Genomic DNA, 19,932 nt, shown 5'->3' with positions numbered 1-19,932 from the left:
CTGATAACTGTGTTTTACAAGCCTGTTACCAAGATATGCTAGAAAGCGAATGGTTATATGGTGTGACAGATGAGCTTTTTGTATTGTGTGTGGGGCACATTTGGCAATATTTTGATACTTTTACACCTGATTATAGTATAAACATTAACAAAACTAGATCGTTCGAGATCTTTAAACAAGAGTCTAATGAAAAGATCAATTTATCATGCAAATGTGCCCTGTATGTATCAGTGAGGAACTTTGTTGTCAAAAATATCTTACAAAATCTGTAGCAAATTCTAATTTGAAGGCAATAGCAAAAATCAAATTATCATCTCACAAATTGAATATTGAATTGGAGGTACAATAATGTATGTGGGAATACTAGAATCTTTGAGGAGGGGGTGTATTTTTTTAATACATGAGAAATTATATACTCATACGTGTAATTAGAGAAAAACAGAATTATTATTTCAAGAGTTGAAAAACATTGTGTTTTGAACTTTTTCTGAAAAAGAAGAATACAGCTAAAGATAAGAAATGCTGGAGGAAAGGACAGAAATAGAAGGTCAGTGCCAAAGGATTAATAAAGATTCCTTTTTTCAAAATACTCATAGTATGATAGAAATATTTCATATAATACATTATATATGGAAATTTTTTGAAAATTCAATACAACTTGTAAAAAAAGGGGAAAAAATCCCGGTCTAGACAAAGCTAGTTATATGGCTTTTATCTTTTAATTATGTGGTTTCTAATCACATTTCCCGGTTTTTTTTTTCATTTTCGTTTCATGTTCAGGAGATCATTTTCACCTTTGTTACAGCTATCTCCTTTTGATTGGTATCTATATCTTTAATAAGGTTCTTTAGGGCAGAAATGAACAATGTAGTTTGCAGACATCCAGCCTTGTATATATAAAGTTTCAAGATCACAAGATTAATAAGTTATCCACACTGGGTTTTTTTTTTATCATTTAACCAAAGATAAAGGATTCCCAATTAAAAGCATATTGGGTCAATATCACATCTAATAAAGACTCAAAATTTGATGAAAAATGGACTTCTTCACAATCCGAAAGTACATGAACAATGGTTTAATTTTCAGTTTTACAATAGAAACAAAATGGACAATCAGCCTGGCCAATTTTATATAAAGATATGTTAGTCGCCAAAATTTGTTGATTAATTCTAAATTGAAGCCTTTGTAACTTTGTATCTCTGCAAAGTCAAATATTTCCTCTCATTTTTCTCCCGGTAGATATGGAATATTTTTGATTAAGTATATTATTGAGATCTTTCATTTCCCTTTTTATTCTTAATAAATGATTCTAGATTAATTGAGACATATGGGTAACTTATATTCACATTTGAGATATCTTTATGCAAAAGGTATATATGTTAAATTTCTGGGGAAGCTCTTTTTAAGACATCTTTCCAAAACAATATTTTACAGTTTGTTGGAATTTATGAGTACTGTGAATGGTTTCCTTCAGAGACATATATAACACATATAAGCCCCTGTTTTTATTTAGGAAAAATGAATTGTAATGCTAAGGGAACTTGGGCAAGTCTACAGGTGCGTTCAGCCTCAGGTTCAATCTCGTTTCGCGCGAGAACCAACATTAACTTCGTCATTTGAGCGTTTGAACAGAACGTGATAAAAGCATTTACAAGCACTTGTACAACCATGATCATTGTTTACTTCACGTCCAGGGTGAGGGGAATAACACCATCGTTCACGGGAGACAGATATTCATTCATCATGATCTGAAGCTCACCACCTCTTGCGGCGACGGATTTATAAACATCTTTGTCCCTTCTCTTGTTAGGTAGCACTTGCAAATTTGTTGTACGTGAAAAATGCATACTTACGTTCTTTATGACTGATTGCTGTTCTGTTACATAGCTGTACTTGGAGACTGAATGAACTGTGATTTATACAAGCTTTTATTAACAAAATTGCAAAACGATGCTTTGAAAACAGAAATGTAACAGACATGTGATTTGGTCCTTGGGAGGGTTTGTAAAACTCAAATAAGTAGGTCCCCTTTCTTTCCATAGCATACATTTTCGTTCGGTCATTCAACTGTGCAATGTAAACATGTACAATTTGACTTTTTGCCAGAAAGTCGTTGTCTTTATTCTGTTTAAAGCCCAATAAGTATTCCTTACTGGTAGGGCCTAAGGAGACTACTGGTCACCTACCTGTTGTCGGCAAGTATCAGTTCTTGCCAATACCCGTGAAACACATTTGCGAGAACGTGTACTTGGCAGATATACAAATATATAAATCTGTGACCAGTAACTTACATTTTACAAACTGTTTTAAAGCTAGTTACATACTGGTAAAATACTGGCATACAGTGCTCAAAGTGTAGGAAACCTAACATTATTATTATCATCTTTTATTATTTTTTAACAGTGTTTAGTATTCAAAGAAAAGATTTGTGCATAACACTTGCTGTTGTAAAATTCAGGTAGAGAAAACTCACCGGTGTGTATATTGTGAAATGCATCTTGTAAAGACATGCTATAGAAATAATGGAAGCTTAAAGTATACCTGCAGTGTTTTGCTATATTTAGCTATAAAATACAGATACTTCATATTAGAAAAAAAGGTCAAGAAAGTGTGAGCTTCCTAGTTAATCCTGTTTCCCAGTTTTTATTTATCTGAAATGCTTACCTTTGACTCAATGGTGACTGCCTCGCTATGGGTTGCCCACATCTGTGACATACAAGTTCAACAATGTCAAAGTAGCCATATAAGGAAGTTTCCATCATGTGTTCAATATGCTATCTTTTTGTTCTATATTCTATTGACACTTACTTCTGGAGGTCATATTGTACATACATATAGAAATGACTTTTTGCAATTTCAGTTATGAAATTATTAGTTTCTTTTAAGTGGACAAACAATGAAATGTATACAAGTGTGTGACCACATAAGCAGATGCTATCAAAATTAATCTGTTTTCATAATTCATCAATCAAGTGATCATGACCGTAAATGTTTTTGATATCCAGTTAGTCTCTTGAAAATATGACCAACTCCAAATTTATATACATACTTATCCAGGTCTGTGATTTATACAACACAAACCTATAACAGATTCACACAAATTTACAAAAACTTTCCAAGCACCCCTTTCTTTACAAATGGAGATGTACTATCTGAACAAATATACATAACATACATTAATCCACAAAGTAACTCTAAATTCAGGTTACCCCCTACCCACCTGCTCACATCCCACTGGTCTCACACCTTGACACAGGTATAAAGGTGTATAGTGGGCCTCTTGCCGTGACAGCACATAACACAAATGTGTTAATATTATTTACCTGTACAGAAATTTTACACCAGGGTAGACTAAGGAGTTGATTGAGACGATTTAATTAATGAACCAATATGCTAAATCATAATTTGTATATATAAAGAACATTTTTGAGAAAATCATAATTACGGAAATATTTTATTTAGATCTGTTATTTAATAAAGCATCTCATACATAAGAACTGTAAAAAAAGAATCCAATATTTTAATTGACGATATTTTTTGTCTTTCCCTTTGTAGATTGTGCTCTATATACTAACACCCATAATGTCTGGATCATTATCAGTGGTGTCTTTTGAAGGGGAACTCAATGCCATTGTTCAAGAGGTAATGTATATCACTAGAATCCTATTTGTTTGTTACTGCTTCAGAGAGGTTAAAGCAGAGAGGTTTAAAACATACTGGAATACCAGGTATGGGTGTGTAACTGTACATGTACTGTTCACAGAGGTTAGAGACATACAAGAATACCAGGTATGGGTGTGTAACTGTACATGTACTGTTCACAGAGGTTAGAGACATACAAGAATACCAGGTATGGGTGTGTAACTGTACATGTACTGTTCACAGAGGTTAGGTAATGGGTGTGTATGTATCTGTTCACTACAGTACCTATGGGTGTGTTGTACATGTACTGTTCACTGCTTCAGAGAGGTTAAAGCAGAGAGGTTTAAAACATACTGGAATACCAGGTATGGGTGTGTAACTGTACATGTACTGTTCACAGAGGTTAGAGACATACAAGAATACCAGGTATGGGTGTGTAACTGTACATGTACTGTTCATAGAGGTTAAAGACATACAGGAATACCAGGTATGGGTGTGTAACTGTACATGTACTGTTCACAGAGGTTACTATGGGTGTGTAACTGTACATGTACTGTTCATTCAGGAGGTGTGTAACTGTACATGTACTGTTCACAGAGGTTAAAGACATACAGGAATACCAGGTATGGGTGTGTAACTGTACATGTACTGTTCAGAAATAGTGTCTTACTTACCTGTTTTAATGAAATGTGCTCTAAATGTTGGCTCATGATTCAAACAATGATTTTACAAAATTGTTATCAATTATTTCTTTGATGATGTCAGAAAAAGCCTTAGAATATCCACGTGATCTTCCTAATTTTTGGTTTTGTTTTGATGCACAATCTATGACTCATTTTCTTTTTCACTCCAGTTTTTGGACTTTGGAGGATTTGACCGTACATTATCAACTTTCCAGAAAGAATGTGATCAAAAAAATAAACCTGTGACATCCCACAGCATAAAATCTAAATCTAACCAGAAACTGCTGGCGATTCAGGTAACACCTTTCTGTCTTTCATATAGGGGCTGATGTCTCCTTACCACAACCTAACTCATTGGACCAGTATCATTGTAATTACTAGCTGCTCACCAGGGAATACATCATCTGTTCTAATCAAGAAACAGTCAATGTTCACATCTGAGAAAGTAGTCACAAATATTTATGAAAATTGTGTTTTTTGACCATTCTTCACTGTTTTATTAAATCCCTCTTGTCTTCAGCTTGTTGTGATACTGTTGTGATGGTTTTCATGCTACCAGAATTTTCACAACCCTCTGTTTTTCTGTTGTAGAATGACCTTATGCAGCAGTTCCATAAAGGGAAACGTGACAAGTGCTTCAAATTGTGGAATGAAAATCTGCCACCAAATGTCAGAGATTCTGATGCAGTGGCAAAGAAACTAGAATTTTACCTCAACATCTACTTTGCTATTTACCCAATAAAGTTTGGCAGAGGACAGGTGAGAAAATAAAGGGAAATTAGAGATTGATGAAGTTTGGGGAAATATGTACCACTTTCTTCCATATGAATCAACCTGTGAATATTCTACACAAATTTTGGGAATGATCTATATAGAACATTATTTCCTTCAAAAAGATTTCAATGAAAATAGCACTTTTTCATACCAAAATACCAAGGGAGATAACAAGAGAAAAAGTCAACAGATGTAAGAATAATTCTGTTTGATTTCCACACTAAACATATATCAAATCTACATGTTATGTTCACTTCCATTACATCCTCCTTTCAAATGTTCTAGCATCTTATCCCTCACTCAACAAAGTTTGAGGAAGACTTGATATTGAAATAAACTTGGCCCTGTCAAGAAAATATGAGTGCTACAGGACTGATACTTACATATGTAATATAGGTTACAGATGCTGAATTTGACCGACATTTCTTACTCTTTCTATGTAAAAATCTCATAAGGAGGCATTGCTTAGTCCAGATAGGGAAGCTGTTAGTGCTATAAGAATTATGCTTTCCTGAAAGGTATTTTCTACAATGTTACTGATATTGCCTTGCTGAATTAGCAATGTAATCTACTCCAAAACCTGTACATACAGTATTTAACCTGTATTTGTACATATCTGTATCCAAACAGAGAGAAGCTGACCGCTGTATGACAGATTTTAAGAAGTATTTAGAGAACCGTGGTGCATCACTGAGCCAGACAACAGAGTTTCTGCCATTCTATGCCCTTCCTTTTGTGCCTAATGCCAAGAGTCATCCGTCCTACAAAGAACTCTTCACTGTAAGTAGATTAAAGTTCAACGAATTAAAAAGACAACAGGTAATCAAGTTTTTGAAGATTTTCAATTTTATATATTTAGTCATGTTTTTGAAATACACAAACTTTAAGGATGAATTTTGCAATTAATTGGAAAATGACAGTTTTTAAGTCATTGTTTTGTTTTTTTAATTAAATCTTTATTAGAACAACTGTAACTTTTTTTTTTGACTGAACCATGTCAAAGGGTCAACAGAGAAAATATCCAAGAACCAATGTCCTGCTTAGTTCCTGTGTGTGTTGTGGTTCATCTACTCTTAGATAAAGATAAATAAACCAGTTGCTCCTCTTCATTCCTGTTTTCAGCCATAAACAGATAATGCTTATTTGTTGATGTTCTTGGTGACCAAACATAGCAAGAATGCATGTTTCATTGTATGAACTGCTGTATACTTCTCTAAAAGCAGGACCTCATCAGCTTCTTTTATTTTCACTCTGTCCAGAGACACCATTCTTAATAAAGTATATTTGTGACCAATCAGAACATAATTTTATATCTAATTTAATCTTCTACATTGTCAAACTAATAACGAGTCAAGCTGTCAGAAGTGATTTTCTTACATCAGTTTTAGTAAAAATTCTACTTCTCATTTCAATAGCAGGAACTCTACTCTCTGACAGTTGTTAATCTGTCACTGCTGACATTGCCTATCATCTATGTATATCTAGATGAAGGTTTTGGAAAAGCTTTCAGATGTATTCTTATAATTGTTGTACACTGTAATTTCTTCATCTGTTTTAGGATGCCTGGGTGAAGGATCTAGAGAATAGACTGGAGAAGTTCCTCACCTTAACACTCAAGTCGACACCACAACCTAAACTCTTTGATTTATATGTATCCTTGGCAACCTAAACACATCATGGCCGATGAAATTTACCTGAAAGAAATGTCATAAGACAATGTGTTAAAGAGATACTCTTTTTATTCCATAGAATTATAATGTAATTAAACAGATGTTGTGAGACATACTTAGATCTGTGTTGATCAATCCTAGAACAATTCAACATGGTACACCATGTTGACAAATCAGAACGCTAGTTTACAGCAGCTGGATTACATTATCTGGTTTCGACTTAATTACTGATGATGTTTTTGTAAAAAAAAACAAAGGACAGATTCCATAATGTAATTTTTAAAATTGTGAGATTTTTTATGATATTCATAGATTCCTTAACAGTTTTGTTCAGCGTGGCAGTAAACATGGCGATGACAATGGTGAGTAGATGTAACATCATCTGTTTATTTGGTATCTAGGGCAAGTTCAATCACCATCTTTAGTTACTTAAATTGTGCTATAGTAAGGTTGAACTCACTTTGGTAGCTTGTATTACACATGTATAGTGAAAAGAGTTGTGCGTTTCTAGACAATTACAGCTCAAAACGATATGAAATGGTCAGACCAAAGCACCACATTTACCCTCATTTGGATGCATGGCAGTGATTGGTTGGAGTTGACTTGTGTAACCACATAAGATAGAACAGTCAGACTATAGATGGAACAGCCAGCCTAATGGTGGAGCAGCTTGACTATAGATAGAACAGCCCGACTAATGAAAGAACAACTTGAGTATAGATAGAAAAGCCAGACTATAGATAGAACAACCTGACTACAGATGGATCAGCCAGATTAATGATAGAACAGCTTGACTACAGATAGAACAGCCAAACTGTAGATGGAACAGCCAGACTAATGAATGAACAACTTGACTATAGATAGAACAGCCTGATTATAGATGGAACAGCTAGATTATAGTAAATGGTCAATGATTGAACTTGCCCTTAGCATGAAATGACCAGATGTTTTGTTGTTTAATCAAAAGGTTCAATATGATATCAATGTTTGTAATGAGTTGCGAAGTTGTCTTTGAAACAAATATGTAATACTGAAATTATTCACCAGGACATTGACTTCTGAATTGTACAAAAATACTCATAAATACATAAAAAGTGCATTTTATATTCAGAAAACTTGCAGGTTACTAGTTAGTAAAATATCATTATTGATATCAAACTGGGGCTCCAGGTAATAGACTTTAATGAACATTAATTTAAATGATATTAATGTTTTAGTAGGCAATGAAAAACATTTATAAATACACCATGTACTTCCATTAAATACCACAAAGTAAAACAACCCACAACATGATACTGACAGCTTCATCCTAATATATTCAGGAAGATAATTCCGGTTAAATTGGACAGTTAACTGTTGGTAAGTTCAGTTTGCAGTCTGGTGCAAACTCGTATTCTGGCTGATTTTGGTCAGAAACAAAGGTGTCTGAATTATCAAGTGTCCACCATATGTATGATAGTGGTGTTCAATTCTGTTTCTAAAATATATGTCTTTATCAGATAATTTCCAGCAGATCTCCCGCCTACAGCAACAACTTGTGGATGCTGAGAGAAAGACAATGTCGTACATTAAACGACACAATCGTCTACAGGTACAGCAATCATATATATATGTATATATGTATGCATGGGCATGCTCTCTTCACACTTTTTCAGCTGCTATGTACTAAACACACACAAATCCTCATCTCACAGCTCCTGTCACTGTAGTCACAGATTTATCAATACTTTGATGTAATGGCTGTCTTTCTGTGTTATAATACAAAGGAAAATTTACTGTGAAATATCTACATTTCTACATAAATGGTTTTAAGAATCTGTGATGATGCTGAAATACCTTTATTCTTACCTTGTGAATGGAGATAACATTGTGTAATCTGGAATACAGTCTGTAACCAGGGCAGGAGCTGATGTTTGAGGAACTTCGCTGTCCATTCCATCTGACACTTAACCTACTCTCACAAGGGTGTTACATGATTTAGGGTGTGTGTCTACAATCCTGTTACACATCTCCATACAAATGGCCAACTAATGCCTGTGCACACTAATATCTGATTATAACTACTTACTGTAAATCTAATACGTTTTTTTATCTTTTAACACCAGCTAGGGCAACGTTGGTGAGTAACAGATATATAGTTTACCATGACAACCAGATGTTGAATTGTTAGCTCGGTCATTTAGTATCCATGGTTACCAAAATATTTGTTAAATTTAAAAGTGTTGTGTCTAAATTTTGACTTCCGTGTCCCATTGTCCGAGAGAATGAGTATTTTTGGTAGTGGCTTCTGGTGTAGCTTGCATCAATATTTTTATTGTTTGTTGTTTTTGAATTTAGATGTTTATTTGATCTTTACATTTGTCTTGAATTTCTATGAATTCTAAATGTTTTTTTCATTGTTTTTTAATTTTGTTCATATTTTCATATCTATGTCCACTCAATTCTTCAACCTTTAAAGTTTTAGAAAGCCAACCAAACAATATCTTATACTTGTGTTTTTGTTTTGTCTCAGTAATAATGATGATATTTTAAGTTTTATGCCATGATCAAACATCCCCCACCCACCACTAAAATAGCCATTCAGAACAAATTGATTGTGTTAGTTAGAAGGTCGGATTATATTTTGTGATGTATTTGTCGTTGGCCTGTTGTTCCCTCTACTGTAGTCAGACTTATCAATATCATTGATAGAATGAAGGAAGTTTTAAATTCATGCGTATGTTTCTGTGTTATTGTGCTTCTAAAGTAATAGTGAAAGCGGCTCGCCTCTTAACTTGTCAGGCGTATAAATGTTTTATTTTTTCTTGTGTGCTGTGTACCTCTTTATGTGTGTAGACCCTTGTTTTTAAAGGACCATTATTTTGTTATGACAAATAGGTACTAGATAACATGAGGGCAGCCACAAAGAAGTAGGATCTTTTCGTTATTATTTTTAGAATTCTAAGAAGATATAGGGTTTTTTACATAATAGCCCTAAGTACTGCCCAGATATGTTTATAGTCTGATTAATGACATAGATGTACATCAACAATACCACACACTGGGACATTTGGAATGGCTATTATCACACAATACCACACACTGGGACATTTGGAATGGCTATTGTCACACAATACCACACACTGGGACATACGGAAATTGTCACACAATACCACACACTGGGACATATGGAATGGCTATTGTCACACAATACCACACACTGGGACATATGGAATGGCTATTGTCACACAATACCACACACTGGGACATATGGAAATTGTCACACAATACCACACACTGGGACATATGGAATGGCTATTGTCACACAATACCACACACTGGGACATATGGAATGGCTATTGTCACACAATACCACACACTGGGACATATGGAATGGCTATTATGTTTGATCTGATCATTGTTTATAGTAATTTTGGACCATTAGAAAAGTTCATGTCAAATATTTGGCCATCATAAAGATTTTATTTTTTCAGATCTAATATTAGTGATAATTCTTTGCCTTGTTTTACCCCAAAAATTGCTTTTAATCTAGCCTAAAATATATAAACTTTATTTATTTTACAACAATTGCGAAACAAGTTATGTCAACTTATACTAATCACTCTTGTTGGCCCGGATGTAAGCGCGCGAGGGTTTGTCTTATTGTTTATAGTAATTTTGGACCATTAGAAAAGTTCATGTCAAATATTTGGCCATCAGAAAGATTTTATTTTTTCAGATCTAATATCAGCGATAATTCTTTGCCTTGTTTTACCCCAAAAAATTGCTTTTAATCTAGCCTAAAATGTGTCACAGTGTTTCCTAAAATGAAACAAAAACCATCAATATTTTCCCAAATTTTTCAGAAAACTATTTTTCTCAGTTTTCTCAGCACAGGCTGCTGTAAAATCAAGAGAGGAAAAACACTTACCATTACAACAACATGCTTGTAGGATCCATAATTCCAAACTTATGACCTTACTATTTCTTCATTGTAAATATGTCTCATTTCACTGGAAATGAAAACTTTTATCATAACCTTGTACTGTGATATCAGATATTTCTGTGGTGCTTAAATGTTGTCATAATTACCCTAAAAATATCAGTAATTGGTTGGCACTTAATTTTGTAGGTAAGTGGTACCCAGCAAAATCCACCAGTAAAAATTAATGCCAATTTTAACTGTGTATCATTCTGTGATTTTATTAATTTGTTTGAAGTAAAAATACATAGAAATAAAACCTCCATGAATGTAACAGTTGTACAGTACATGACAAGCACAGCAGCCATGACCTGGAGTTGATCAGCTAAGTAGTTATAATGGAATAGCCTGGCAACATTATTAATCCTCAATCCAATTGTTCTTCATACAGACAACACCAAAATCATGCTATCACCCACCTTTGTAGAAGCCTATGCTATTTTCTGATTGTCTACGGGAGTATATATCTCCATTATACTACGTATATCGCTGCGTATTTTCAGCTTGTTGCATTTTTGATTAAATAATTACAAATTTTAATTCTAATTTTATTTTTTAAAGATTAAAGCTTGTTGCACAATTATACATATATTAATTATTCTGAATGTTGCTAGCTTTTATCCTATTTTTCTTTTTCATTTTTCATCTTTAATTTTTTTTAACCAATTACTTAATGTCTGCTCTACCTTCCTATCTCAAACTTTCACAGAGTTATGCCCCCTTCTTCTTACTTATGTCACAATACTTTTTAGAAAATTTCTAAGAAATCACTGGTTGGCTTTTGTTCACTGAAATAGGAGAGATTTTGACTTATCAGTACTCCTTTAAAAAATTGCATAAAAAGAGTAGGCATGTAATATTACTGTAGGTAATGTGGTTATCAGAGACGGAAAACATCTTAAGACTGTTAGGTGAGATGAGTTGTCCATCAAGATATGAAATTTGTCTAAAGAAAATAGATTTTTTTCCACTTTCTGATTCAATGCATTCATTCCAGTTTGCATTATTGATCATGTAGAATCATATTTTATGGTTGTTTGTTTTCTCTGCTGGTTGAATTAAAAAAAAACTTTTCAAACAGCCATACTCCGAATCTCAAACAAGTTTGGTATTTAACAATGACTTCTATGCACAGTTACATGTAATTTTTTGTACTCTGTATATGTAATGTTCATTTAAACAAAGAAAATGACTCATTGTTTCCTACTATAGTGTACATTTATTATCTCATCGTCAGAAAAAGGAATTACATGTACAATTATTATATTTCAAATAAAGTGACATTGATACAGAAAATACATGAAATATAACTTGTTATTTTATCAGGCTGACTACCACAACCTTATAGGGATAACAGCTGACCTGGTGGAGGCCCTGGAGTCTACAGTCACAGGAAAACCAGTATGTAATGTACCATACAACGCAGTGTCCTTTACACATAAGGATTTATATTGTGATGTTACAGTATGTAGAAGTACTGCTCTGATGTCAATCACCTCTGCAATTTTCTGTTTGAAACAAGAACTGTAGTGTATATACAAAATGAGAATCATTGAACCGAACATTGAAATATTTACTTGTAAATTTGTATAAGTTAATCTGACCTCTGAACTTCTGACCTTTGTTGTGTATAGGTTACTCCGGAGTATCTACAGGAGATATGCGCTCGTCTGTTCAGTGCCCACATGAACCAGTCTGTTGACTTTACACGTCCAGGCACAGCCAGTCAATTCCTACGACAGTCCATTGCTCCGAAACAGTAAATATCTCTGATTAACTACTCTAAACAGTAGATTGATCTAATTATGAATCATTCAGAAAGGTTAATATCTCTGGTTGTTTATCTCTCATAATCATAGCAAATCTTTCTTATTCTCTGTCACTTGGCAGTATTTATATTTTGTTTTCTCCGTTGCTGCAAAACAGAAAGTATTGTCTATCCTTCAGTGTTGATTTTTCTGTACATATGTCCCAAGCATTACTCTATATTCTGTACATATGTCCCCAGCATTACTCTATATTCTGTACATATGTCCCCAGCATTACTCTATATTCTGTACATATGTCCCCAGCATTACTCTATATTCTGTACATATGTCCCCAGCATTACTCTATATTCTGTACATATGTCCCCAGCATTACTCTATATTCTGTACATATGTCCCCAGCATCACTCTATATTCTGTACATATGTCCCCAGCATCACTCTATATTCTGTACATATGTCCCCAGCATTACTCTATATTCTGTACATATGTCCCCAGCATTACTCTATATTCTGTACATATGTCCCCAGCATCACTCTATATTCTGTACATATGTCCCCAGCATCACTCTATATTCTGTACATATGTCCCCAGCATCACTCTATATTCTGTACATATGTCCCCAGCATTACTCTATATTCTGTACATGTGTCCCCAGCATTACTCTATAGTCTGTACATATCTATATTCTGTACATATGTCCCCAGCATCACTCTATATTCTGTACATATGTCCCCAGCATCACTCTATATTCTGTACATATGTTCCCAGCATTACTCTATATAACACTAAGATCTCACTCTGAATTGTCTGTACATATGTCCCCAGCATTACTCTATATTCTGTACATATGTCCCCAGCATTACTCTATATTCTGTACATATGTCCCCAGCATCACTCTATATTCTGTACATATGTCCCCAGCATTACTCTATATTCTGTACATATGTCCCCAGCATTACTCTATATTCTGTACATATGTCCCCAGCATTACTCTATATTCTGTACATATGTCCCCAGCATCACTCTATATTCTGTACATATGTCCCCAGCATTACTCTATATTCTGTACATATGTCCCCAGCATCACTCTATATTCTGTACATATGTCCCCAGCATCACTCTATATTCTGTACATATGTCCCCAGCATTACTCTATAGTCTGTACATATGTCCCCAGCATCACTCTATATTCTGTACATATGTCCCCAGCATTACTCTATATTCTGTACATATGTCCCCAGCATTACTCTATATTCTGTACATATGTCCCCAGCATCACTCTATATTCTGTACATATGTCCCCAGCATCACTCTATATTCTGTACATATGTCCCCAGCATTACTCTATATTCTGTACATATGTCCCCAGCATCACTATATTCTGTACATATGTCCCCAGCATTACTCTATATTCTGTACATATGTCCCCAGCATTACTCTATATTCTGTACATATGTCCCCAGCATCACTCTATATTCTGTACATATGTCCCCAGCATCACTCTATATTCTGTACATCTGTACATGTGTCCCCAGCATCACTCTATATTCTGTACATATGTCCCCAGCATCACTCTATATTCTGTACATATGTCCCCAGCATTACTCTATATTCTGTACATATGTCCCCAGCACCACTCTATATTCTGTACATATGCCCCCAGCATCACTCTATATTCTGTACATATGTCCCCAGCATTACTCTATATTCTGTACATATGTCCCCAGCATTACTCTATATTCTGTACATCTGTTCCCAGCATTACTCTATATAACACTAAGATCTCACTCTGAATTGTCTGTACATATGTCCCCAGCATTACTCTATATTCTGTACATATGTCCCCAGCATTACTCTATATTCTGTACATATGTCCCCAGCATTACTCTATATTCTGTACATATGTCCCCAGCATTACTCTATATTCTGTACATATGTCCCCAGCATTACTCTATATTCTGTACATATGTCCCCAGCATCACTCTATATTCTGTGCATATGTCCCCAGCATTACTCTATATTCTGTACATATGTCCCCAGCATCACTCTATATTCTGTACATATGTCCCCAGCATTACTCTATAGTCTGTACATATGTCCCCAGCATCACTCTATATTCTGTACATATGTCCCCAGCATTACTCTATAGTCTGTACATATGTCCCCAGCATCACTCTATATTCTGTACATATGTCCCCAGCATTACTCTATATTACACTAAGATCTCACTATGATTTTTTTCTCTTTAAGAAAAGCTATGGAGGAGCCGGAGCCTTATCCTGCTCTCGATTTTACAAAGATCAAACAGGCTATGGCCGACGCTTCAAATAAACGCAAGGCACTTCTCCTTCAGGCGATGAGATGGGTGGGTATCATTAATTTTAGACTTTTCAACAAATTTATGATTTTGTTTTATGAAAAAAAATATACATGCTTTGAAAAGATGTTTATCCTGAATACAAACAGATCAAAGGGGGTCATAAAGGGGCAGAATGGATAAAACTGCATCAGTCCCTAAGACTGATTACTGTATAAGATAACTATTGGGACGTAATCATAATTTGACAGCTGACTTCAGACCACTAGCTGTTCGCCATATTTTAAACCTTCATCAAGGTTCTGTTGTTTGCACACTTTTCTTGATAAAGGAAACAGGTTTTGAAAATTTTCAGTCACAGTTTTTGAATTAGAAGTCATTAACTGTTGCTATTGTTTTTGTTTACAGCGACTGACACAGTCCAACCCACAGCAGCGTGACATTACAATGACAGCATACAGGGATCATGATCTATTGGGATGTGTACAAGGAGGACCCCATAGGGTAAATATAGCCATGTCATCGTAAGGAAAGGGGGACCCCACAGGGTAAATATAACCTGGTCATCATAAAAAAGGGGGACCCCACAGGGTAAATACATTGTATAACCTTGTCATGTAAACAAAGGGGGACCCTATACAAGGTAGATGTAATCATGTTGTGTTTGCATCGGGCACCCTACAGGGTGAATGTAAATGTGTTGTGTAAACAAATGGTACCCCACAGGGTAAATGTATTCTTATCATGTCAACAAGGGGTACCCAACAGGGTAAATGTATATTTATCATGTTAACAAGGGGTACCCCACAGGGCAAATTTAACACTCGCATATTAACAAAGGGGAAACCAAATAATATTGTCATAACTGGCTCCTTATTAGGATTTGTATTTGAAGACTAATGAGACAGATGTTTATTACAGACAGTGGTGCTTGGTCTTCTGACGTCATCAGATGAGTTAGTTAAACAGGGTGCAGCCAGACTCTTCAATGCATTTGCCTCTTTGTGTGCAGGTACATTTAAATAGTCCACTACATAAGGTCTTAGTCTTTATAAGTGAGATTTAACCTTTCTTTCTTTGTGAGATATCTCATATTAGAATTTTATATGTCTGATGGAGTTATGACCCTTTACTGAGGAAAAATAAATCTTGAGTCAACTCCTTCAAAAGAGAAAGTAGAAGTTTGACAACCAGTGGAAAAAATGTCATGAAATGTTGTACCACAGCTGACCACAGGTAACAAAATAGTTTTCTCTTTTATAGGCCGGACCTATTTAGCTCAGAACCAAGATCTATTTACTTCTCTACTGGACAGTCTCCACAGTGAAGAGAAAGAGTCGGTCACCAGGGAGATGGTGCTAGGGGCTCTACAGAAACTCAGTCTCCGGTAAGTACTGACCACCTGTTCACCAGGGAGATGGTGCTAGGGGCTCTACAGAAACTCAGTCTCCGGTAAGTACTGACCACCTGATCACCAGGGAGATGGTGCTAGGGGCTCTACAGAAACTCAGTCTCCAGTAAGTACTGACCACCTGATCACCAGGGAGATGGTGTTAGGGGCTCTACAGAAACTCAGTCTCCAGTAAGTACTGATCACCAGGGAGATGGTGTTAGGGGCTTTACAGAAACTCAGTCTCTGGTAAGTACTGATCACCAGGGAGATGGTGCTAGGGGCTCTACAGAAACTCAGTCTCCGGTAAGTACTGAGCACCTGATCATGTTTACAATATCTCAATGGAGTACCTCATTATTTGAGGTGTCTGATGTCCTTCCAAATCTGTCAGTTTAACATTTAAAACTGATTTATCTTAATCATGTACATGGTATCTTTAACAGACGTAACCTCCAGACAGCAATGATTGATGCAGGATTGATTGAGTGGCTGGTCAAGGTGCTGGAGGATAACGACTCGCTGTCTGACTACACACTGGAGTACTCTGTAGCTCTCCTCATGAATCTCTGTCTCAGGACATCAGGTACGACCCTGGTCATATGTCAAAACATGTTACAATGTTGGTCAGAAGACATTAGGGCACTGACTGTTTTTCTTAGAAGATACCATGGGTTTTAATATAGATACAACTGTTGATGTAAGGATGATGTAAAAAGTAAAAAAAAATCTGCCATGAGTTTGAATATTTTATATATATATATATAATGGTGAATATGTATTCCATGACTTTGTTTGTTATACAGGAAAGAAGCGTTGTGTGACCCATGCTAACCAGACGTTAAAAGTACTCAGTGACCTTCTAGGACATGAAAATCAGGAGGCAAGTTATACTGGTGTTCCCTTCCACGTTGTTAGGCTAGACTTCTGAGGATATACATTACATTTAGATATCAATTGATGAAGATTGTTACTAAGACATGATTCTGTTTGATGACTCTGACCTCTTTAAGAACTTATCATCTTAAATCATCGTAATAGATTTAATACAGGGTAGAAACTGGTACTTAGTTTGGAAAAGTTTTCAGTATGGATTCATCAAAATTGTCTGAAAGATGTACACCTTTGCAGATATTGAATTTTCTTTATAACAAGAAAGTTAACAAACTATCCGGGACGAACTTTATATCCTAAACAGTATATTGAAACTCATCATGGTACATAGATGCATTACAGACATATAGGGTCTTAAAGGAATTTTCATTTCATGTGAATTTTATGAAACAAGTCGAAGGAATTTTTATTTTAGCAGATAAAACTTAAAACTTTAAGAAGAGTTTCATAACATTTCATCAGAGATGAAAACATAAGACATTTAAACCACATAACTCAGAAAAGTTACATTTAGATCATTCAAAGTGTGGAGGGCAAGATTGAATGATGGCAGCCATTTTGTTGGGCCATTCTCAGTTCATGTCATTGTCTGTATTATGACATCAAACTTCTGACTGGAGCAGCAAATAGAAAACACTCTAGAGTATATAACATTAAGTGATATATACAAACTCAGTTTCTGGCTGGAACAGCGAGCGAAAAACACTCTAGAGTATATAACACTTAGTGATATATACAAACTCAGTTTCTGGCTGGAACAGCGAATGAAAAACACTCTAGAGTATATAACACTTAGTGATATATACAAACTCAGTTTCTGGCTGGAACAGCGAGCGAAAAACACTCTAGAGTATGTTACACTTAGTGATATATACAAACTCAGTTTCTGGCTGGAACAGCGAGCGAAAAACACTCTAGAGTATGTTACACTTAGTGATATATACAAACTCAGTTTCTGGCTGGAACAGCGAGCGAAAAACACTCTAGAGTATGTTACACTTAGTGATATATACAAAAGGGTTATTACAAAGTAAAATTCAAAAACAAGCTGATTACGTGATGAATGTTATAATGTTATAGAGTTACATTATATAGAAGACAATAAGGTTGATACAATAGAATTATGTTGATACCCTTGTGATAACTTGGTGTGTACTACTTTCCAGATTCGACCTTATGTGAATGGTGCCCTGTATAGTATTCTAGCCATTCCATCGATCCGTGAGGAGGCTAAGGCCATGGTCAGTATAACAATTACATATAATCGTATTTCATTTTTAAATCTGATGGATAATATTGTTTTTTAAATAAAGTTTTTAAAGTAGGATTATATATAACAATCACATACAATTGTATTTCATTTTGAAATCTGACGGATAATATTGTTCCTTTAAAGTAAAGTTATTAAAGTAGGATTATATTGTAATTTTCTGATGGGTCAAAAGGCATAGGATCATGACATTCATTTGGATGTTTCCTGGGATGAAGGATGACTAAGTTTGCCAGAAGAAATTACCTTGACCTGTTTTCAAGGTCACAGGGTTAAAATATTTGAAATCTTGAAATGATTTCTTCTCAATATCACGAAGGACCAGTGTTATGATGTTCTCACTGATCTCTCAAAGGTCTAGACTGACAGGATACTGAAATAAAGCCCATCAATTTCTATGAAATAAATGACCTTGAACCATGTTCATGTCCAGAGGGGTCAAATTGTGGAAAAATTAACAAAGACTTTAAATGTCAATGATGTGAAATGTTCAGTACTAGAATAGAAGTTTGTATAACACAACAGTAAAGAATATTCTACTAGTTGTGGTGTAAGAACTTCTATTGACATTACCAACCTGAAGAAAATGTTTCCAAATTTTCAGTAATGTTTTATTCTTGCTATAAAGAGCAAAAAACAAAGAAAAATAAGAAAATAGAAGGGAAAAGATCCAATTTTTAAAGAACAAATAAATATTAAATTATGATGGTCACCTAGATCCTCTTGTGATCTGTTGTGGTGTGTATATCCTGTAGTGAAGCACTTTTGAGTACGTCTACTGTCCACATAAAAGTTCCTCAGTTGGCAGGACACCTGTAGTAAGGATGTTACCAATGTATATATCTTACTAATTCTGGTCGTTATTTTACAGGGTATGGAGGAGATTTTACGTTGTTTTATCAAGGAAGACCAACCTGATATGAACAGACAGATCGAGTTTATCATCAAACAGCTCAACTCAAGTTAGTCCTCATTCTTAAACAGATTTACAATAACATGGGTCAATTGTAGAACAAAACCACTCTGATATGATACAGCTGTAGAGTAGTGTGCTACTGGGTAATTAGATCTGCCTGTTAATAAGCCCACCCTGTTCCAGCTCACTGTCAGTAAATTTTATTTTGTTGACCTGCAACATGTCTGCATCTTTCTTAGAGGCACATTATTTGTGTTGGTCCCCTTGAATTAATGAAGACAAAATTGGTTAGTGTAAGTCATAATTTTAAATTTTACTTATCATACCTGCCAGTGTGTGATTTTCTGAAATGGTTTCTTAATCACAATGATAATTTTGAGTTCAGTAATCGGTATTGTATCAAGTATTTGATTTATCTAGTGTTTCAACTGTTGAATTAAAAATAAATGAAAACTTTATTTTAATGATGTCAAAATAAAATCTTCATATGTTTATATCAAATATATTAGCTGTTGTAAACATTACAGAGGGAAATCTCAATACATTAGTGTTTTAACTTTAAGTGAAATATCAAAAAAAAATTATGACACAGCTATCGTGCTATCATGTTGAATACTGATTGATAAATTTAATCTGCTAAAATAAA

At 34.9% G+C, this 19,932-nt stretch overlaps 1 protein-coding gene across 1 annotated transcript in view; it reads left to right on the top strand.

The window, feature by feature from the left end:
• Positions 1-1,723: 1,723 nt before the first annotated feature.
• The window catches only part of LOC132553425 (lisH domain-containing protein ARMC9-like), a 32,044-nt gene continuing 13,835 nt past the window's right edge, over positions 1,724-19,932 (top strand). The window contains exons 1-18 of the mRNA XM_060217670.1: positions 1,724-1,810; positions 3,556-3,642; positions 4,496-4,621; positions 4,917-5,084; positions 5,730-5,879; positions 6,658-6,750; positions 7,104-7,131; positions 8,269-8,360; positions 12,057-12,131; positions 12,365-12,489; positions 14,750-14,864; positions 15,225-15,320; positions 15,738-15,828; positions 16,080-16,203; positions 16,653-16,792; positions 17,013-17,089; positions 18,267-18,341; positions 19,242-19,332. Coding sequence (XP_060073653.1) covers positions 3,583-3,642; positions 4,496-4,621; positions 4,917-5,084; positions 5,730-5,879; positions 6,658-6,750; positions 7,104-7,131; positions 8,269-8,360; positions 12,057-12,131; positions 12,365-12,489; positions 14,750-14,864; positions 15,225-15,320; positions 15,738-15,828; positions 16,080-16,203; positions 16,653-16,792; positions 17,013-17,089; positions 18,267-18,341; positions 19,242-19,332 — 1,726 coding nt within the window. The 5' untranslated portion in view covers positions 1,724-1,810; positions 3,556-3,582. The remainder of the gene's footprint in view (positions 1,811-3,555; positions 3,643-4,495; positions 4,622-4,916; positions 5,085-5,729; positions 5,880-6,657; positions 6,751-7,103; positions 7,132-8,268; positions 8,361-12,056; positions 12,132-12,364; positions 12,490-14,749; positions 14,865-15,224; positions 15,321-15,737; positions 15,829-16,079; positions 16,204-16,652; positions 16,793-17,012; positions 17,090-18,266; positions 18,342-19,241; positions 19,333-19,932) is intronic.

This window comes from Ylistrum balloti, unplaced genomic scaffold (genome assembly GCF_031769215.1).
Source record: "Ylistrum balloti isolate Yb309-2 unplaced genomic scaffold, AGI_CSIRO_Ybal_v1 Utg370326, whole genome shotgun sequence".
Lineage (NCBI taxonomy): Eukaryota > Metazoa > Mollusca > Bivalvia > Pectinida > Pectinidae > Ylistrum > Ylistrum balloti.
The sequence above is the reverse complement of the archived record's forward strand: the minus strand, read 5'-3'. Positions and strand labels throughout refer to the sequence as shown.